The 20881-nt window shown below is 25.5% G+C and overlaps 2 protein-coding genes across 2 annotated transcripts; one reads left to right on the top strand and one right to left on the bottom strand.

Annotated features, from left to right (window-relative positions):
* Nucleotides 1–636: 636 nt before the first annotated feature.
* On the bottom strand, nt 637–20277 carry LOC128954592 (lysosomal alpha-mannosidase-like). The gene is made up of 10 exons (XM_054300195.1): nt 20236–20277; nt 7953–8668; nt 7711–7813; nt 5507–5656; nt 4709–5416; nt 2703–3223; nt 2498–2627; nt 1619–2401; nt 970–1515; nt 637–874 (listed from the first exon to the last, which is right to left on the bottom strand). Exons 2-10 carry the CDS (start codon nt 8118–8120, stop codon nt 696–698), a joined length of 3288 nt encoding a protein of 1095 aa, XP_054156170.1. The 5' UTR covers nt 8121–8668; nt 20236–20277; the 3' UTR covers nt 637–695.
* On the top strand, nt 15642–19449 carry LOC128954596 (stearoyl-CoA desaturase 5-like). The gene is made up of 8 exons (XM_054300199.1): nt 15642–16188; nt 17148–17171; nt 17281–17387; nt 17521–17726; nt 17815–17946; nt 18944–18988; nt 19088–19149; nt 19232–19449. The coding sequence occupies exons 1-8, from the start codon at nt 15756–15758 to the stop codon at nt 19414–19416; spliced, it is 1194 nt and encodes a 397-aa protein (XP_054156174.1). The 5' UTR covers nt 15642–15755; the 3' UTR covers nt 19417–19449.
* Nucleotides 20278–20881: the final 604 nt, after the last annotated feature.

Consider the following 20881-nt stretch of genomic DNA (forward strand, 5'->3'; position numbering starts at 1 on the left):
TTAAATGAATCATTTATTTATTGCACATCAAAAAAAATTATAAATATATAAATTAATTCATGTATTAATTACATGTAATCTTTGTTTTGTTTTTTTTTGGTTAATAATTATATCGTATATAAAGTATATTTATATAWATATATTTATATTACATCAATAAAAAAATAAATGTCAAATATTTATACAACTTATTAAATTATATATAGAAATTACATTTTATATATAATCACAAAAAACGTGTCGGACACAAAATTATTAATATTGATAATCAATATAACAAACAAATTTTTTTAAATCAAACATACAAACAAATATAATAAAAATTTGTAAAATTAGATTAAGTTAAATATATATATATATTGTATATCTAAATATATATTATATATATAATAAATATATAAATAGATAACCCATTAGTTGAAACAATATTTGCAAATATTGCAAAACTAATTAAAATAACAATAATTGTTTGAATATAATAATAATAATTATTATTATTATATTTAGAATAATTAAAAATAATAATTATTATTATTATAATGACAATTATTATTTTGATTTATAATAATAATAATAATAAAATAAATGTAAAAAATGTATTATTTTTTTYWTAWATATATATATATATTGCAAACTACGGTTAATTTTATACAGATATTAATATTATCCAAACCACTCAGCGGGTGTCATCATCATCAACAGTCCAAACCGTTGGCACTGAACCGACGCCGTTGTCGTTGCGGTACATTAAACCCAGTATACGGACAGTTACGCCGGGACTCGACCCGCAACAGGAATGTCCTGATTTGCATCGGTTTCAATGTTATGATAAACGTCTGGTTCAGATCGTCACTATTTGTCAGGTTTTCATAGACTGAATGTCAACAACAAAAAAAACAATAAACATTAATATATAGCCATAAGATAACTGTCCCCACCCCCGGACTGGTAGGTAGTATGATAACTAACCCGAATTGTCTACCCGATCGTAGGCTGACTTATAGTCGGCATAGGGATCAAAATCTGGCCGCCACTTCATACGACTGCGTTTGGCCGACGACAGGTGCTGATTGGCCGACAGTGTCATCTCCTGGACCCGAATTATACGGAAAGTTGTAAACAGATTCCTGAGCGATACGTCCGTCGGTGTCGAATAGTCCGGATCTTCGTTGATTTCGTAGAAGTTTTCGAGTCTCAATAGTACAACATTATCGTCGGTGYCGGCATCCCAGGCCTCCAATGTCARCAAATGGATATTCTTGGGCAACAGGTTGTTGATGCCGACAAAATTGCTGTACTGATCGGTGCGCGACAACTGTGATCGGGTGCCACGCGATCGGGCTGTCCGTCCRCCGCCACCACCACCACCAACGTTGGTTGGCGATCGCCGAAACATCGGTATCGGCCGCCAGGTCAACGTCTTGCTCATTGTCCGCATCTGACGTACACTYTGTTGGATACCATTGATGATCAGTCGATGTTTTCCCCGAACTATTAGTCCCTTATTGTCGATACCTTTTAGTTATTAGTTTAGACATAAATTAATAGACATTTATTTAATAATATTTAATGGGGAACTGTATGTATGTGTGTGTATATATATATATAGTAAATTAACCTGGTTCATTGAGCGGCTCATCCATACCGTAGCCGTCATCATACAATAGCCGCCGATGAAGCATCAGTTCAATAGATCCATCCGACATACTGGAGCCGCCCTGAGCTCTATCGGTCAGTACAGTCATCTGCAAGTCCTGGGCATAGTCCCTRACAAATATCCAACTCCCAACCGGATAGTAATTGCTGGCCACTTGTTCGGTAGTTTCCAGATCCCAGGTCGGCCTATAGTTACGTATTCGGCGAATAGTTTCTCTTGAATTAGAATCGGTAAAAAATGTACCGTTTGTCCGRAAATCGGTATCATATTTACTGACAATTTCCAATCCTTGATCATAGTAACCGGTSCGTACAGGTATCGGTCCGACTATCCAATCAAATTCAATATAGTCATAGTCGCGATACAATCGGATCACCTGGGATAGCCAGGGTAGAAATTTCTGATGTATTTCATCGACCAATCGACCCCTAACTATCTTATAGGTAGCACCGTTTGATACCGATGCCGGTATATGATGACTGGGATTGAAAGCATAGGCACCGGAAGGTTTTTCGCCCTTAAACCGATCCTCTCCCTGATAGTACAGAAAATTTTGTCGGAGCGGTACTTTTTGGCCATTTTTTAGGCCAATCTCTTTCAGCAGACCAGTTCGGCCATCGATCCGGACGCTAATCTTTCCGTTATCGACAATGACATCACCAGCCGGTGCTGATGATGATGAAGACGAAGATGAAGTGCCATCTATTGTATCGCTTTCTTGACTGGCGATTAAACTTTGAAAATCTGTAATTTTTTTTTKRAAAAAAAATAATTTAAAAAATAGCTTTTTTTAGATATATATATATATATTATTTTATTTATTTTTATATAAAAACAAACCGTTGCCTATTTTGTCGACAATAAAGCTGGAGAAGCCGAGCGGCGGCAGTACGGCCTGGAATACCAGTTCCGAGACGGCCATCGAGTTGCGGTCGGGTAGCGATAATATCTTGGGATTGATGGGTACAATCTGTTGGTAAWAAAAAATTACATTTTCAATAAAATTAAATATTATATAYATATTGTTATTATTGGAGACACTGACCTGTGTCTGTACGAGACCTCCCGATGCATCCCTAACCCGAAATCTTAAGTCCCGAACCGGTAGCCTAACATAATGCTGGACGGGATGGGCTAACGGATTATAGATGATGACTGCCGTATCCCAACCGTCCTCTATTCGCTCAGTTATGTGACATTCGCTAACATTCAGTTGATTGCAAAACACTGGACGCGAATAGTCYGGCGATGATGTCTGATAAACCAGATCTTCGGTCGWCGACGGCGACGACTGAAGTATATAATAATACGAATCAATTACCGCTTCCTCGGCCGCGGCCATCGACCGTGACATCATACGGACATAGTCGTCGTTGACAAACTGTTTGCAGGTGCCGGTAACGGCATCGTGATGTTGAAGTATACCCATCGACTCTTGCAATGGTTGCAACTTTGGTGACAATACCCGTGACATACGCGACATAACCGACAACTGTTTGCCACTTTGTATCAGATTATTGCCGTTTTTGATCAGATATTTCAGTGATGGACGACTAGTAAAGTAACCTTTAAATAAATAAATAATTAATTATATGATTATTATTATATAAATATTTTATTTTTAGTTAGTTATACTGTATTTCGATATATTTGAAATAGTTTTGATAATTTATTTTTTTTAATGAAAAAAAGTCAAATATGTTTTTTTAGTATTTTGCAACAAAAAAAGTTAGATATTTATTATTTTAATGTTTATTTTTTGTAGATTTATTTTATTTATTTTTTTTTGATTAAATATCTCAATTACCTATTATATTATTATATGTGTCTCTATAAAAGCACATTTTTTTTATTGCAAATTATAGTAATAAATAATTTTTTAGAAAAAAATTTGGGTATTAACTATTTAGACATTTTATTGATACAGTATCTATAATACAATAAAAAATACCATAATATTTGTCATAAATGCTTTAAAAATTTATTTTTTTTAGTTTAAAAAGTTAATACTAAAGTAGAGATTAGGACCACACATTTTTTTTAAAGATATCATATAATTTTTTGTCAAATATTTTTTTAAAACTAAAAAAAATAGTTTATTTCATAAATATGTGGAAAAATCTGGAAAATTATTTGCTGATAACTAACTAACTAAATATCATAAATAGTAAGTTTAGTAGTTATTTAGGTTTTTTTTGTTGTTTGTTTAGCATTAATAGTAAAATAAATCATATATTTTGTGTATTATATACACAATGTTATTTTATAACACATTATATGAGTAATCATTTTATAATTAGATTTTTATTTTTGCTTTATTGGAAAATTGAAATTATATTTCAATGACTGAGAGAGAGAGAGAGAGAGAGAGAGAGAGAGAGAGAGAGAGAGAGAGAGAGAGAGAGAGATTATAGAGAGAGAGAGAGAGAGAGAGAGAGAGAGAGAAATTGCTATTTCTCACACAAATTTCATTATATAATGTATAATCTATAAGTAAAATAATTTTTTTAAAAATCACACACACACACACACACACACACACACACACACACACACACACACACACACACACACACACACACACACACACACACACACACACACACACACACAATAAAAACGTGTAGAATTTACTATAAAAATGTTAGACTATTTTTTTGGTATTTGTTTATTATTTTTCAACAACAAAAAAAAGATTAAAACCATAAAACTCATGTGAGTTATCGTGTGTGTGAGCGATACAACCCATCCAACTAAAGGACGGGTAGATTATGTGTGTGTGTGTGTGTGTGTGAGTGTTTGTAATCCCTGACCTAAATTAGGAGGTTAAATGTGTGTGTGTGTGTGGAAAATACTAAAATCTATTACTAGTGATAACGATAAGCCACACACATATGTATGATATGATAAATGATATAATCATAAGTAGTAGTTATAACTATTAATTAAACTTATTTGATAGTTATGTTGATTAATATCATCAATATATAGATAACTTATAGATAAATTTATAAATTGGCATAATTTTTTTTGTTTCAAAAGTCAACTGACCGGTCCAGTAGGCGTTCCAGGCATCGGCATACGGGAAAAAGTCGTCCAATTTGATAGGCCAGGTCCTGTTGGCCGAGTTCAACGATTTCAGATAACACGATGGCGTCGAATAGATAATATTAACCTTTTCCCGGGACTGCAGACCATTGATGGCCGTCATCAGTCGGTCCAAGTTTTTATACCAAACATCAGCGTTTCGGTAATAGAAATCCATACCCATAGTAATCACCGTATGATCCGTACCGTAATGTCGGGCCTGTTCGCGGGCTATACGTATAAATTCGCGGGCCTTACGTTCGGCATTGTCGCCGGTTATGGGATCGTCGAAACAGTTGACATCGAAACAGAAATTTTTTGGCGGCCAATAAACATTGGGCAGAACACCGGTAAATATGTCGGCCCATTGGCCGAGACTGGGACTGGCCTTCCAGACAAACTCCAGTGTTTGTTGTCGTTCCCTAAACAGTTTGTCCTGATAGTCTATACGACCGAGGAATAGACCGTCGAAGCCCATCTGTGCCGATAGGGATGCCTGTTCGCGGGAGTGGCCAAACGGATCGATTTGCCAGCCAATACGKGGTATGGCGCACTCGCCAAACGTCTGATTCAGCCAACGATGACCGTATGTCATCTGGTCGATGATGGCCGAGTAGTGGGCGGCCGCTTCGTCGTTCATACTCCAGCCGCCGCTGATGAACTCTAGTTGACCTGAAACGGGTGTTCCCGCCCCCCGGAAAAAGAAACGGTTATATATATGTATATATATTTCCGGGGAATCAGTTATATATATATATATACCTCTCCTGACCAGCCATTGGACCCGATTATAGATGGTATGGTTTTGTTCGTTAAGCCAACGGGAAAAAAACGATGTCTCCACTACTATGAACTTACGGGTCGGCACTTCAAACAGCGACTGTACCACTGAATTGTAGATCATCCGGACGTCTAGTATTTATTTTGTTGTTGAAGGGKTGGGTAGGTGTGTGTGTGTGTGTTGTGCGGGCGGGAGGGGAGTAAACAAACATACAAAAAAAGTTTGGGTTATTTTTTTTTGAAAATATTTATATAATAGTTTTTTTTGTTGTTGTCATAATGCTATTAAAAATAATTGTTTATTATTATAGTTATTATTGTAATATTGAATTTTGAGTTTTTTTTAAATGCTAAAAATAATAGTTGATTTGTTTTAGTGATAATAATAAAGTCATCGATTGTTTATCGTATATATAAATTTTTTATAGTATTTTTCAATAATAATAATAATAATTGGTTAATGAAACTAAAGTTTAGATAATTTATTTATTTTTTTTTTTGATAGTAATTTCTATTCAATAATTTAATTATACATTTTTTTTATTACATATTGTTTTATATTATTTAAAAATCAAATGTAAATTGCGTGACACTAATATATTTATTATTATTTTATTTTATTTTTCAGGCATTAATATACTTGTATAATAAAATTTAAATATATTGAAAAATAAAATCAAAAAAATTTTTGTAAAATGTCTACTAATTTTTTAATAATGCCCACTAGGAAGTCAACCTAATTTTTATTTAATAAACATTATTTGTTATTTAATTAACATTATTATTCAATATATATTAATATATATTATATGATATAACCTAATCAGTGATTATAATCTTTTATAGTATACATACAGTATATGCTCAGTATATGACATTATAATAAAAAATATTTTTTATGCATTTAATTAGTAGATAATTACCAGTAAAATGATTTTCTTTATAATATCTCTCACTTTTATTATATATTGAATTATTATTATTATTATTACTAAGTATTTTACTTAAACTAATGTTCAAAATATTTAATGCAAAAAATAAGCAAACAATTATTATTAGCATTAAATTTAGTAAAAATAAATAAATAAAATTTTTGTTTCAATTCAATGCTACAAAGTTTTGTATTTAATTATTATTATTATTATATATTTTTACGTGCAATTATTTCCTAATATGAATGGCAATACTAAATTAAGTATATAAAAACTATTAAAATTATTATTAATAATAATTAAATAATAAAAAAAAATGTATAATTATTATGAATAAAAAAAATTTCATATGATTTTTTTTCAAGAGAGAGAGAGAGAGAATTTTTTTTATAATTATTTAATTATATTTTATATTTTTAGAGATACACACAGTATTTAAAAATATAAATTATTTAATAATTTATATAATAAACATCTTTTCCTTAATTGATAAAACAGTATATACTGTATATTATACATACAGTTTAAAAATAAATATTTTGTTGACATATATGACAATCAAATTGATTGAATAAAAAAATATATATATTCAGAAAATTTATCTGTATTTATACAACAACAACAACAACAAAATTAAATAATAATATATCTATTATATACTGTATATAATTTATTAATATATATTCAATATATATATAATATCAATATCGTTATTATCATCATTTTTGATAAAAATTGTTTAAATAATCCATAAAAATATTTTTAAAAAAAATTTGGTCTAAATATTTAGGTCTTTGGGTATTTGTTTTCTAATAATTATTTTTAAAAAATAACAAAAAAAAATATACATTTTATTTCTGGTTTATTTCTAAATCATTTTTTTTTTAATATTTCAAGATAAAGATTAAAAAAAAATTTAAAAAATTAGTTTATAAATTTTTAAATATTTATATTATATTAAATATTAAGACCTAATTTATCTATTTTTATTGAAATTGATGGATATATTTGCATTATTTTATACATAATTTTTTTTGTGTGTTTCAAAAAAAAATTATGTTATATTTATATACTGTATATCACTTATAATTGAATAGAAATTTCCGTCACTTATGCAAATAAATCCTCAATAAAAAAAATACTTATAATTTTTTTTACAAATAAATATATATATATATATATATATATATATATATATATATATATTATAAATAAACTTATTATTATTATATATATATTATAATCTATACTCACATCTATAGTAATAGTCATCATAGGTCTCAGTCCAGCCGGTGTCCAGATGGGTATGACATACGATATGTATATTAAGATAATTGTCAATTGTTTTTGGACACGACTTTTTGTATGTATGTGTGTGTGATGTTTGGTTGCATTTTAATTAAATAAAAAATTAAATCAATAACAAAAAACAATAGATTTAGAGAAATAAAAAAAACAAATCAATTAATTAATCAATTAATTCATCCATAACTTACATCATAACCACAGTTAGTATTGCGAGTATAAACCAGTTGTGGTGATTGTTGTTGTGATTGTCGGTGATGTTGTTGTTGTTGTTGTGGTAAACACAATGAGATGATTAATATGGATAATAATATTGATATCAATAATGATAAATCCAATAATGATAAAACAGCTCTCATATCTTTAATAATAATAATAATGGGTTTAAATAATATTATAACAACACGACAACTGAAAGTTTTTAAAACCAAAAAAAACTAAATAAAATAAAACAAATAAATAAATAATTTTTAAAAACTTTTGCTCTTTTTTTTGCTATTATTTTTGTTGTTGTCTTTTCTTATGGGGAACTGTAGTCTCTGTGAGAGAGAGTTATATCATAGTTTGTAAACCACTACAAAAAAAAAGACAACTGTTTGATCTGTCGACTGATTGTTGTTGATGTTGTAGTTGTTGTGTATCTATTCAATGACTTATTATTAACTGATTGATATGTCAGACCAAATGTGATGATCAGATGATGTGATGGCAATGGGTAGAGGGGAGGGGGGAGTTAGAAAGGGAGGGGTGGAAGGGAACCGATGGCTTGGAATATTCCTCAACGGTATATATGTTTTATGATATGTTCAGTGGTTGGTTAGCTGATATGTGTGTGTATGTACTATATAAGTGACTGTTCAAACACATACACACAAACACAAGTGCCAAATGTTTTGATGATAATGTCCTACAAGTGTATAATAATAATGAATTGAATGACTGGATGAATGAAATAAAACTTTTTTTTATTAACTAACAAATAATAATAATAATAATAATCAGTAAAATTCCTTAAACTCTATGTGTGTGAGTGTTTATGCCTGGGATTAGTGTCCTTCAAGTGATTTTTCATTTAAACATTTAGTTTGATTTTAGTTTTTAAAAATATAAGATATTATTATTATTATTATTATTAATATAATATACTGTATATAAAAACTGCATCCACTTCTGCACCTGCCTATTGAGATACTGATATATTGAACTCGTTTAGTGTGTATGTATGTGTGTGTGTATGTATGTATGTATGTGTGTGTGTATGTATGTGTGTGTGTGTGTATGTATGTGTGTGTATGTGTGTGTATGTATGTGTGTGTGTGTGTGTATGTATGAGTGCATGTATGTGTGTGTATGTATGTGTGTGTGTATATGTGTATGTATGTATATGTATATATATGTATGTGTGCATGTATGTGTGTGTGTATGTGTGCATGTATGTGCGTGTATATATGTGTATGTATGTATGTGTGTGTGTGTGTGAAATGCCTAATATGTGTGTGTCTTTTATGGCATTGAATGTGATGGTAGTGTTCAATGTTTTTTTTATATGAGAAGCTCAGAACTGGGATTCACATGATATCTATTTAAACCTATCTATTAATATATATAATATACAGATATATATCTAAATATCTTTCATAAACGAGGAGGGATTGGGAATATTCCGTCAAATATTTTTTTTAAATGCAATTTAAAGATAATATATTAAATAATTTATTTCTATCATATAATAATAATAATAATCATTACATTTATAATTGATATATGAAATAATTTTTATGACTCAACTATTTGGATAATTAAATTATATGGATATTTAGTTTAAAATAGAAAAAAAACATATAAATTATTAATAATATAATATATATATAATTAAAATACTAATAAAACAATAATACTATAAATAAATAAATTTAAAAAATTGTTAGCAAATTAGATCATAAAATAATTATACTGTTAATAAATTTTTCAATAACTAATTATCAATTAAATATTATTATTATTATTATTATTAACAATTATTTAAAACATGAAAAATTATTGCTAAATATAATGTTTAAAAAATTATTATTATTATATATGAAATTTAAAAAAAACACAAAAATATTTACCGTTTATGTGGAAAGTTATAAAAAAAAATATTATTATATAAAGTGCATGTATTTAACAAAAACAAACACTTCAAAAATATATTTAAAATAATTTATTTTCTCAAAAAACAATTGTTTTATTATTATTTTCTTTAAAAAATACTAATAATAACAGTATCGTTGATAAAGTATTTTATTTTTTTTATTTGCACAAAAAGTGTGTCAAATTTGTTTAATAAAAAGTGCATAAAATATATTTGATTTTTTTTTTGCAAAATAACATTTGTTTCATATCAAATATTATTAATAATAATACAGTAATAATAATAATAATACTAAAAATTTTGTGTATAAATATATGAATTTTGTTTAAGTAAACTTGAAATCAATTAGTTTTTGAAATAAATGGAGATTTTATTTTTCTTTTTAAAAATTTCAATATAAAGTAAATAGTTTTGTTTCAAAGAAAATAATCTTTAATTTTTTGTAATACTCTCTCTCTCTCTCTCTCTCTCTCTCTCTCTCTCTCTCTCACTCACTCACTCACTCACTCACTCACTCACTCACTCACTCACTCAACACACACACACACACAATCACTATAACTTAGTTTTTATACAACAGAGTGAATGAAAGAGAGAGAGAGAGAGAGAGAGAGAGAGAGAGAGAGAGAGAGAGAGAGAGAGAGAGAGATAAGTTGATGAAAATTTTATTTGTAATTTACAATTGATTTGTTAGTGATTTAAAACAAAACTGTTTGAATGTCAGTCAGTTAGTCTTTATAAAAAAATGCCAAACAAGTTATGTGTGTCCACACAAAACAGTGGTATTACTGTATATATACTGTATATTAGTTGTTTGTCAACTAGTGGTGGTTTGATTGACATCCGTTTAACTACAGTATTCAATCGGATAGATATATCAATATATTAAATATATATATATACTGTATAGTAGTATTAGAAACAACTTTATATATTATATTTAGTGGTTTGCTATAATATAACAGCAAATAGTAGTGTTGTTTATATAGTAGTACTTTAAGGCTTAATATATTCAATTGTAAATGTTTTTGTTAAACCCCATAGAATTTTATCCAAATATATATATACAAAAATCTTAAGTTTATAACAATATTATTAACAGTTTTTGTTATATTTATTTTAGGTATTTATTTTGTTTGATCTCATTGTAATATACTGTACATACCTTATATATATACAGGTATAACCCGGAAGACAATTATTATTATTATTATTATTATTATTATTGTCATTATCATTACCTTTGACCATAATTTTGTTGTTGTATTTATTTAACAAAGAAAAAACTACATTTAAACTTTTATTATTATTATTATTATTATTATTTACACATATATATAAGTCAATGTTTTTTGTGTGTTAATGACTTTATTTTTATAAAAAACTAAATTATTGAATGACATATCAAATGTCAAATTTCTGTGTGTATAAAAATAGACAAAAATATATATATATATATAACACAAACCACTGATATTTATTTTAAGGTATTTAATACAGAGAGAGAGAGAGAGAGAGAAAGAGAGAGAGGCAATAATCTATTAGTATTTTTTTCGGTCTATTTTTAATTATATTTTGTTGTTGTAGTTGTTATCTAAAATTTCATCAACTTTTGTATCATCTTTTACAATAAATATTATATATATATATATTTTATGAATAAATCCATTGATGACACAATTATATATATATATATATATAATTTTTTAACTATATTATTATAGTTTGTTAACAACAACAACAAAAATATGATAAAAATATTTTAAATATTTGTTATTATTAATAAATACAAAAATTTAAATTTAATTTCATACTTCAATTTTATTGAATCTATAAATAATTTTTTATGTATATTTGAAGTGTGTTTTTATAATCAAATCATAATTATTATATAACTTTTATATTCATGACATATATTGTATTATATTTTTTTTAGTATTATTCATAAATTAATTCATTGCTAAAAAAATATTATAATTTACTTAAGTTTAGTTAAATATTTATTTGTTTGTGATTTTTTTAATATTAATTATTTATTAAATATTTCAAAATATATACTGTATATTGTAGTATAAAAATTTGTATATTAAAATATTTATTTTTTATAATTTTATATACTATATTACACCAGAGTATATTATTTCATATATAATACACAATAAAATAATATATTATTTAATTTTTGTTGATTTGTTTTAATTTGTTAAAACAAAACTAAACAAAAAAAGTTAATTAATTTGCATTTTATTGCATACTATTGAAATCATTTCAAGTAATAAAAAATATTTCAAGTTATATATATTTTAGTAAAAGCATTACAACAAATGGCACTTTATTATTATTATTATTATTATTATTATTGAAATATTTTTTATCTAACAATAATCATCTGAAAATTTCCTTTTAAAAAAATATTTAAGTTAATACAAGTGTATAGCAATATAATAAATTATTGCGAAATCATAACCGCAAAATACATGTTGATTATTATTATTATTACTGTATTATATAATATAATATATATCATATATATATATCATATTATAAAAAAACACATGTATATTATAGGCTCCATATACTACTAAATTAATTGTAAGTTATAAAATCCAAATAAACTAATTATTTAAAAAAGAAAATTTGTTTAAAAATTTTTCCTTTAAAAATATTTTATTTATTTATTTATTTATTTAATATATATTATTTTTTTTGTGTATAACAAAATTAAGAGCAAAGTTTCTCATATTACTTGACATATGTTTTATTAATATTATAATAATTTATAATAATATTATTTTATATAAATTAATCTTAAGCTGAAAAGTTGAAAACATCCAACAATTTTTAGTAAATGTTAAAACTTTCTCAAAAAAAATTTTTCATTAATTGTAAAAAATGTTTATACATTCATATGCTTCAGTGATAATTGATTTTTTTTAAATTGTTAAATAAAATTAATTGCTAAATAATTATTGTTATTAAATGATGTCTCAAATATTTATTGAAAATATTATTTATAAGCTTAAAACTTAAATCAATTTTTAAAAAAGGTTTGTATAATTTATTTTATACTTATAAATATATTATATATTATAATATAATATATAGAATATATTATTTATTTTTATAAATTTATTATTAATTAGTTCATATATATACAATACATAATTAGTTATCTAGTATTAAATTTGTAAATTTTTTTTTTCAATTAATTAGACTTATAAATTAATATTTATATTAAACTTTAAAATTTTATTTGAAATATTTTTTTTGATTAATAAAATATACTGTACTTATTAAATAAATTTCTAATTAATTACAATAATAATTTTCAAAAATTATAATTTATATTAATATGTTATATATATATACTAATTTAAAATACTTATGAGTAATTAGCAATAATTAAAAAATTTAGTGAATATTTTTTTTGTCAATGATTTTATTAAATAGTTGTCAACAAAAAAAACCACTAAATAAACAATAAATTAATTGTTGTCTTATTATATATATATACTGTACACATATTTTATTTTTTTTGTATATATAATGTAATTTAACTATAAAATTAACTAATATTTCTAATAATAACTATTCTATAATTGACTATTATTTTACCACTAATTAAGATTTGCATATAATTATGTATAGGTATATAAATAAATATTAAATATATATATATATATCAATATGTTTTTGTAATAGTTTTTATTCAACAAAAATTAAATAAACAAAACAATTATGTCATATTATCATATATGAAATCGGTTCACTGATTGTCATTATATACAGTATATATAATAAGTTTTAGTACAGTTATTAAATATATACAGTAAATATCATAAGGAAAGTCCTCCTAATATATTAAAAATAAAGAGGTTTGACATACGCTATGAGGGTTAACGTATTGCTACCTAATTGAGAGAAAGAGAGAGAGAGAGAGAGAGAGAGAGAGAGAGAGAGAGAGAGAGAGAGAGAGAGAGTACCTAACAATTACTTAAATTTACTGTAGTATATAAACTAATGTATGTTTTTTTATTATATATATATATAAATATGATTGCATACGTGACAAATGATTTTATAAATTAAATTTCCTTATAATTTATATAAGAGTTTTTATTTTGTGGTGATTGGGGTTTCACTGTTCAATACATTTTTACTTACTCTCTCTCTCTCTCTCTCTCTCTCTCTCTCTCTCTCTCATTAACTATGTTTATAAGTTTACTGACATTAACTAACTTAATATTAATAAAAAAAATATTAATAGTTAAGAAAATTATTATTTATCAATTAGTATTACAGTAGTTAAAAAAAAGAGAGCATTACTTGGCTTGAAATATACATTTTATATATCATATATGATTTTGTTATACATTTTATAGTTACTATTGTGTTATTATATCATATTATCATAATATACAATAATAATAATAATAAATAGAGGAATTAAACCATACATACTATACATGCATTTTAATAATTTTTTATAAATGCAAATCAATTCATTCATTCAATTGAGTGATTTTTTTTTATATAATAAATATTATTGTTGAAGAAAAGGTGCTGTCAATTGAAACCTGAATTTTGTTGTTGTTTTGAGAGTATATCCTTAAAAAAATATATTTAATATATATTAAATCCAAATTAAGAGAGAGAGAGAGAGAGAGAGAGAGAGAGAGAGAGAGAGAGAGAGACAATAGTCTTCAAACAAATAGCTGGTAATACTATACTTATATTAAATTTATATTTAAGTTATTGTATGCAACATAAGTATTTGGGGGGATTTTTATATACAGATCTGCAATGGGTATCCTATTTATGATTTTGTAGGACAAACATTAGGCCTAAAAGATTTTTATTTAATATTAGTATTATTTTTAATAAAGTGAAATATTCTGTATATATATATACTGTATATATACAGTACTATTTACTAACTGTAAATAGAGAGAGAGAGAGAGAGAGAGAGAGAGAGAGAGAGAGAGAGAGAGAGAGAGAGAGCGAGACGTTTGGTTCAATATCTGTCCTAAATTGGCATTTCATAGGTCGGGTATGTCTGATATCACACACAAAAATCAGATTCAGTGTCTCTCTCTCTTTCTCTTTACATTTAATACACTGTATAACACAGTTTAACAACAAACAAAACAAAACTTTTTTTTTTATTAAATAAAAAGTTTTTATCACAAAACTATATGACTGTATAATTCTGCAAATCATTTAAAGTCACAGTTTTTGTTAGTTTAAAAATATATTAAATATTTTATTATTATTATTATTATATGTGTTAACAAAGTTTTTCATTATTGATAAAAGTTTTGTTTTTAAATATATATATATTTGTTTAATGGCTAATGAACTCTAATAACAACTACTATTTTACTATCACTACTACTAATAATATATAATTTATATATATATTTATTTTTAAAAAAATATTGCCGCAAATCAACATTATTATTATTACTACTATATTTACTAGTATAACCATAATTGTTATTAACAATATATACTTAATATTTAATTGTTATAATAATAATAATAATAATACCAGTCCTCTCGTGCTAACTATTTATTTGCTTATATTTTATTTTATTTATATGTTTATATATATATAAAAAAAAATCTTAACAATACTTTGTCACATTGAGATATTGTATAAATATATTTAATATTTATATAAATAAATATATATATATTATTTAACAGTCAATGTGTTTTTTAAAAATATAAATGTATATCACATTTTAACCAAAAAAAAATTTCAACTGTGTTTTTCATCCAAAAAAATTATTATTATTAGTTTTATAAAGTGCACCCAAAATTTGTGTGTTTTTTGTCAACTAATTAAWAAAAAAATATGCCACCGCTGGCACCGCAATTGACGGCCAATTTTGACGACAACACCGATGATGGCCACAATAGTAGTCACAATGATCTCAAAGAGACCGCCGCAGCCGCCAATGCCGCCGCCGGCACTGAGATCAACAACAACAGTGTTGTGATGATAACCAACTCAACAACAACTACTAGTAGTACAAACATTCACGAGGACAGGGATGTAGTGAAATGTAGTGAAAGCTTAGTAGACACCACCACCACTACAACCATCGGCAACAACGGCTCATTCATAATCAGATCGATAGGCAAATCCAATGTCCGATATATTTATTTTACCAAAGGATCGACTATTGTCTGGAGGAATGTCCTATTATTTTTTGCCTTACATATGGTCTATATGTTCAGCTATTATGTATGTCTGGCCAACAGGTGTTGGTATACCTGGATATTCGGTATGTTTTTTATATATATCCTATTTTTTCTAACTGTATTACTACTGTATCCCTGATAATCATAATTATCAACTATTTTGTTGTTGTTGATTGACTTTGAAAGTGTGAATCAATAGATAAGTTTTTATTTATTTTTAAAAAAAATCAACTAATAATTTATCAGAAAAAATATTATTATTAGTTATTATTATTTTGTTAATTATCAGTAACTTTTTTTTTATCACAACTCATTATATTTTTTTTATATTTATTTTAGTAGTTTTCAGTTTTAGTAGTTTAGTAATTAAATATTTTTGTTTTCTCTCGCAATAATACTACTAAATAATATAATACTATTTATTACTATTACTAATAATAATATTTAATAATGATATTTTTAAAAAAATTTTACTGTATTTTCCACACATATATTACACTTTTAGAAAGCAATCAAAAATAATCTGTATATTTATATACAGTGTATATATCATAATATATCAAATACCCGTTATATTACATATATTTATGACACAAATATATATATATATATATATTTTTATTACTTTAGTCAACAACATTGTAATAATATGTTTTTTTTTTTTAAATAAATGTTAGATATTATATACCCTCGATACTACAGTGGGGGGGGGGGGTGGATGGGTGCCCTCTCTCTCTCTCAATGAAATGATTTTTTTTGTCAAAATAATTTCAATTGAAAAGTTTTTTTAAAAACAATATTATTATTATTACAGTATTATAATAATAATTAAATAGTTTTTAGTAAAAGTTTTTAAATAGTATTAATAATTTAAATAATAATTATATAATCGAAAGTTAAGCCAAAAATTATTATCAATAGTTTATTATAATAATTTTAGTTTTTTTTGTTGTTATTATTATTTTGTATAATAATGTTAACATTTATTTAAATAATATTTAACAATTATCTATTAATTATTATTATTATTATTATTTAACAGGTTATTGGTGGGGATTAGCCGGAGGTAATGTTTTTTGTTTTTTTGTTGATCATTATATAATTGCAGACAAAAAATGATACTAATTTTTTTGTTGAATAACTAATTTTTAAAACTTGCAATTATTTTTTTAAAGGTCTCGGAGTGACTGCCGGTGCCCATAGGCTATGGTCTCATCGGTCATACAAAGCCCGACTACCGCTTCGTATACTACTAATGGTATTTCATTCAATCGCCGGACAGGTATGTGAATTAATTGTAAAGTTATTTGTTTTTATTTCAACTAATACTCTCTCTCTCTCTCTCTCTCCCTGTCCCTCTCCCATCAACCTAACTATCCCATCGACCCCACTGTCCCATCAACACAACACAACAGAACAATCTGTACGAATGGTGTCGCGACCATCGGGTCCATCACAAGTACAGCGAAACGGATGCCGATCCGCACAACTCCCGGCGCGGCTTTTTCTTTGCCCACGTCGGTTGGCTACTGACCCGAAAACATCCGGACGTCATCATCAAAGGCAAACAACTCGACTGTTCCGATATACTGAAGGATCCGGTCGTCAAAATACAGAAGAAGTAATACTGTTTGTTTGTTTGTTGGTCTAACCTAACGGTGCTAATCTTAATATTGTTTGTTTTACTATTACTATTATCCGCCACACAGTTATTACCCGTTATTTTATCTGGCATTTTGTTTCATACTGCCCACAATGATTCCCGTCTATTTCTGGTCAGAAAACTGGATCAATGCCCTGATTGTCGGCGTCCTCTGGAGATACTGTACAGCATTGCACTGGTAGGTGGGGGGGGGGGGTGTATGTATTTATGTGTATGGTATGGTGGTGTGTATGTATGTGTGTATGTGTGTATGTGTGTGTGTGTGTGTGTGTGTGTGTTGTGTGTGTTGTGTGTGTGTGTGTGTGTGTGTGTGTGTGTGTGTGTGTGTGTGTGTATGTGTGTGTATGTGTGTGTATGTGTGTATGTATGTGTGTACGTGTGTGTGTGTATGTGTGTGTGTATGTGTGTGTGTGTCTGTTAATTATTGGTAAAATTCATTCATCTGTATCATAAAGTTTAATAGATTTTGTTGTTGTTGTTGTTGAAACACTTCAATGAACTTATAAAAGTAATATACAATATATATATATATATATATATATATATATATATATATAATATATATATATATATATATATATATATATATATATATATATATATATATACCGGTATATAAATAAGGATAAAATGTTTGATATTATATTTTGTTGTTGAAATATAATGATACTAAACAACTATAACATCGACAACTACTACAACAACAACAACATAATACCTGCAAAACAAATATCTTTTAACTGATTTAAGCAATAGATAAGCCGGATCTAACCTTAAAATCAAGTACAGTAATATTAGTAGTAGTAGTGATAGTAGTAGTAGTAGTAGTAGTAGTAGTAGTAGTATCCAGGCACTGTAAATTATATTTTACAAATGTATATCATAATGCTTATCGTACAACAAATAATACATTAACATACATATACAATATATMTRTATATATATTGTATTTAATAGTTTGTTACACATTTAAGGGCACCTACACCGTGTATATACATAAAATAAACAATGCTATCAATGTGTGTGTGTGTGTGTGTGTGTGTGTGTGTGTGTGTGTGTTTGTAGGCCTGGGTTAATCTAGATAATCAAAATTAATAATAATATTTGTTTGTTTTTTTGTTTGATAAATTAAATTCAAATAAACTAATTTCTCTTTTTGTATGATTATTATATAGCACTTGGTTTGTCAACTCTGCCGCTCATATGTTTGGCGACAAACCGTAAGTTTCATATTATTTATATATTGAATTAGAAATTAATATTTTTTTATGTGTCTCCCTTTCCTCCACTCCCATCCCATCCCCCGAAAAAAACAATAGATATAATCCTCGAATAGAGCCCCGAGAGAACCCGTTTGTTTCATTTGGTGCCTTCGGTGAGGGTATGTATACCTTATCCATTATTTTTATTTAAAAAAAAAATCTTTACTTAAAACTAATTATCTTTTTTTTTTTAAAAAAAAGGTTTTCACAACTATCACCACGAGTTCCCATTTGATTACAAGACCAGCGAAAACGGTTGGCGACTGAATGTGACGACATTTTTCATCGACTGTATGGCATTCATAGGCCAGGCCTACGATTTGAAGTCGTTATCGCAGAAAATGATTGACGAAAGAAAACGAAGAGTCGCCTCAAAAGCATTTTAATACTAATAATTAATTAATTAATTATTATTATTACTATTATTAGTTGTAATTATAATTATTATTATATTATTAAAAAAAAATCCCACAATTTTAGTCTCTATTTAATTGAATTATTATATTATATTATATATTATTATTTTTTTATATAAATTTATATGTGTTTTACTTTTATTATTATGAATTTTTTTTTTGGAAAACAAAAATCTATTTTCAATTCACACTATTTTTTTAGTTAAATATATTTTTCGAAAATTCTAAATATTATTATTAATATCATTAAAAAAATCTATTTTTATTTGTCTTTTATCTAAAACAAATAATTTATCTAATTATATATTTATATATATTAGACATACAGTATGATAATTGTGTGTTATTATAATTAATCGATATTTTATTTGATAATTTTATTGAAATTTTATAGCATATACAGTATATATATATTTAATGTAATTTTAATTTTCATAATAATTGTAATAATATTGGAAAAATTAATATACGATGAATTGCATTTAATATGAATAAATAAATAATAATTTTATAATATATTAAACATTATGTAAAATGTAATAATTTTAATATTATTTTTAAATAATTTATTCAATTTTCACATTTAAACAATTAAAATATTGTTTACTRTATATATATATATTAAAATTTAATTTATTCATATTCTTATAGTTAGTATAATTAGTTGTAATTTATATATATTAATATATTATTAAATATTCAAACAAATATATATATATATATATTTAGTAACTGTACCAAAAATAATACAGATAATTAAAATAGTCTAATATCAATATATAAACTAACCTGAAAATCAAATTATTTTTGGGATATTTTTAGCAAATTGTTGTTTTGTTGACAGTTTAGGGCACTGGTAGATGTACTGTAAAAAATAAAAAATCACAATTTTATATATATATATATATATATATTAAAAACATTTAATAAGTTTTCAACTATTGTTTAACTAATCTGTTCACACAAAAAATATAAGATTAAAACTATGGGATAAAAATAATTTTAATAATCAATATATATATATATATTGATTGAAAGTTATATAAAATTTTATAATAAAACTTTAAAATTAAAAATCTAACCAGTATAAAATTACTAGCTTATATATATATTTATAATAAATCATAGTGTATATATATATATATATATTTATGACGGGAAATAATAGAAATATAATATTAAATTTTAATTATAGTCATAATATTATTAGTAATAATAATTACTATTATTATATAATTTCAAAATTTATTTTATACTTTAAGTATTTTTTAGTATTAAGTATATAYCAACTTAAAATATTTAACAAAAATTAAAAATCTATATTTAATAATAATTATAATGTTTGTAAAAAAATTACTATACATTAATATAGCTATAAAATTATAAGCCATTGATTTAAATCAAAATTTAAATTAAAAACAAATTTTTGATGTTT

Source organism: Oppia nitens, unplaced genomic scaffold (assembly GCF_028296485.1).
Source record: "Oppia nitens isolate AA-2021 unplaced genomic scaffold, nextdenovo-longstitch-racon4-pilon3 scaffold28_pilon_pilon_pilon, whole genome shotgun sequence".
Lineage (NCBI taxonomy): Eukaryota > Metazoa > Arthropoda > Arachnida > Sarcoptiformes > Oppiidae > Oppia > Oppia nitens.

What these genes read in the sequence shown, in the direction of transcription:
- LOC128954596 (XM_054300199.1), top strand. Translation starts at nt 15,756, where the DNA reads ATGCCACCGCTGGCACCGCAATTGACGGCCAATTTTGACGACAACACC. An exon ending in TTGGTATACCTGGATATTCG is followed by an intron (nt 16,189 to 17,147) that starts GTATGTTTTTTA and finishes ATTATTTAACAG; the next exon opens with GTTATTGGTGGGGATTAGCC. An exon ending in CATATGTTTGGCGACAAACC is followed by an intron (nt 18,989 to 19,087) that starts GTAAGTTTCATA and finishes AAAAAACAATAG; the next exon opens with ATATAATCCTCGAATAGAGC.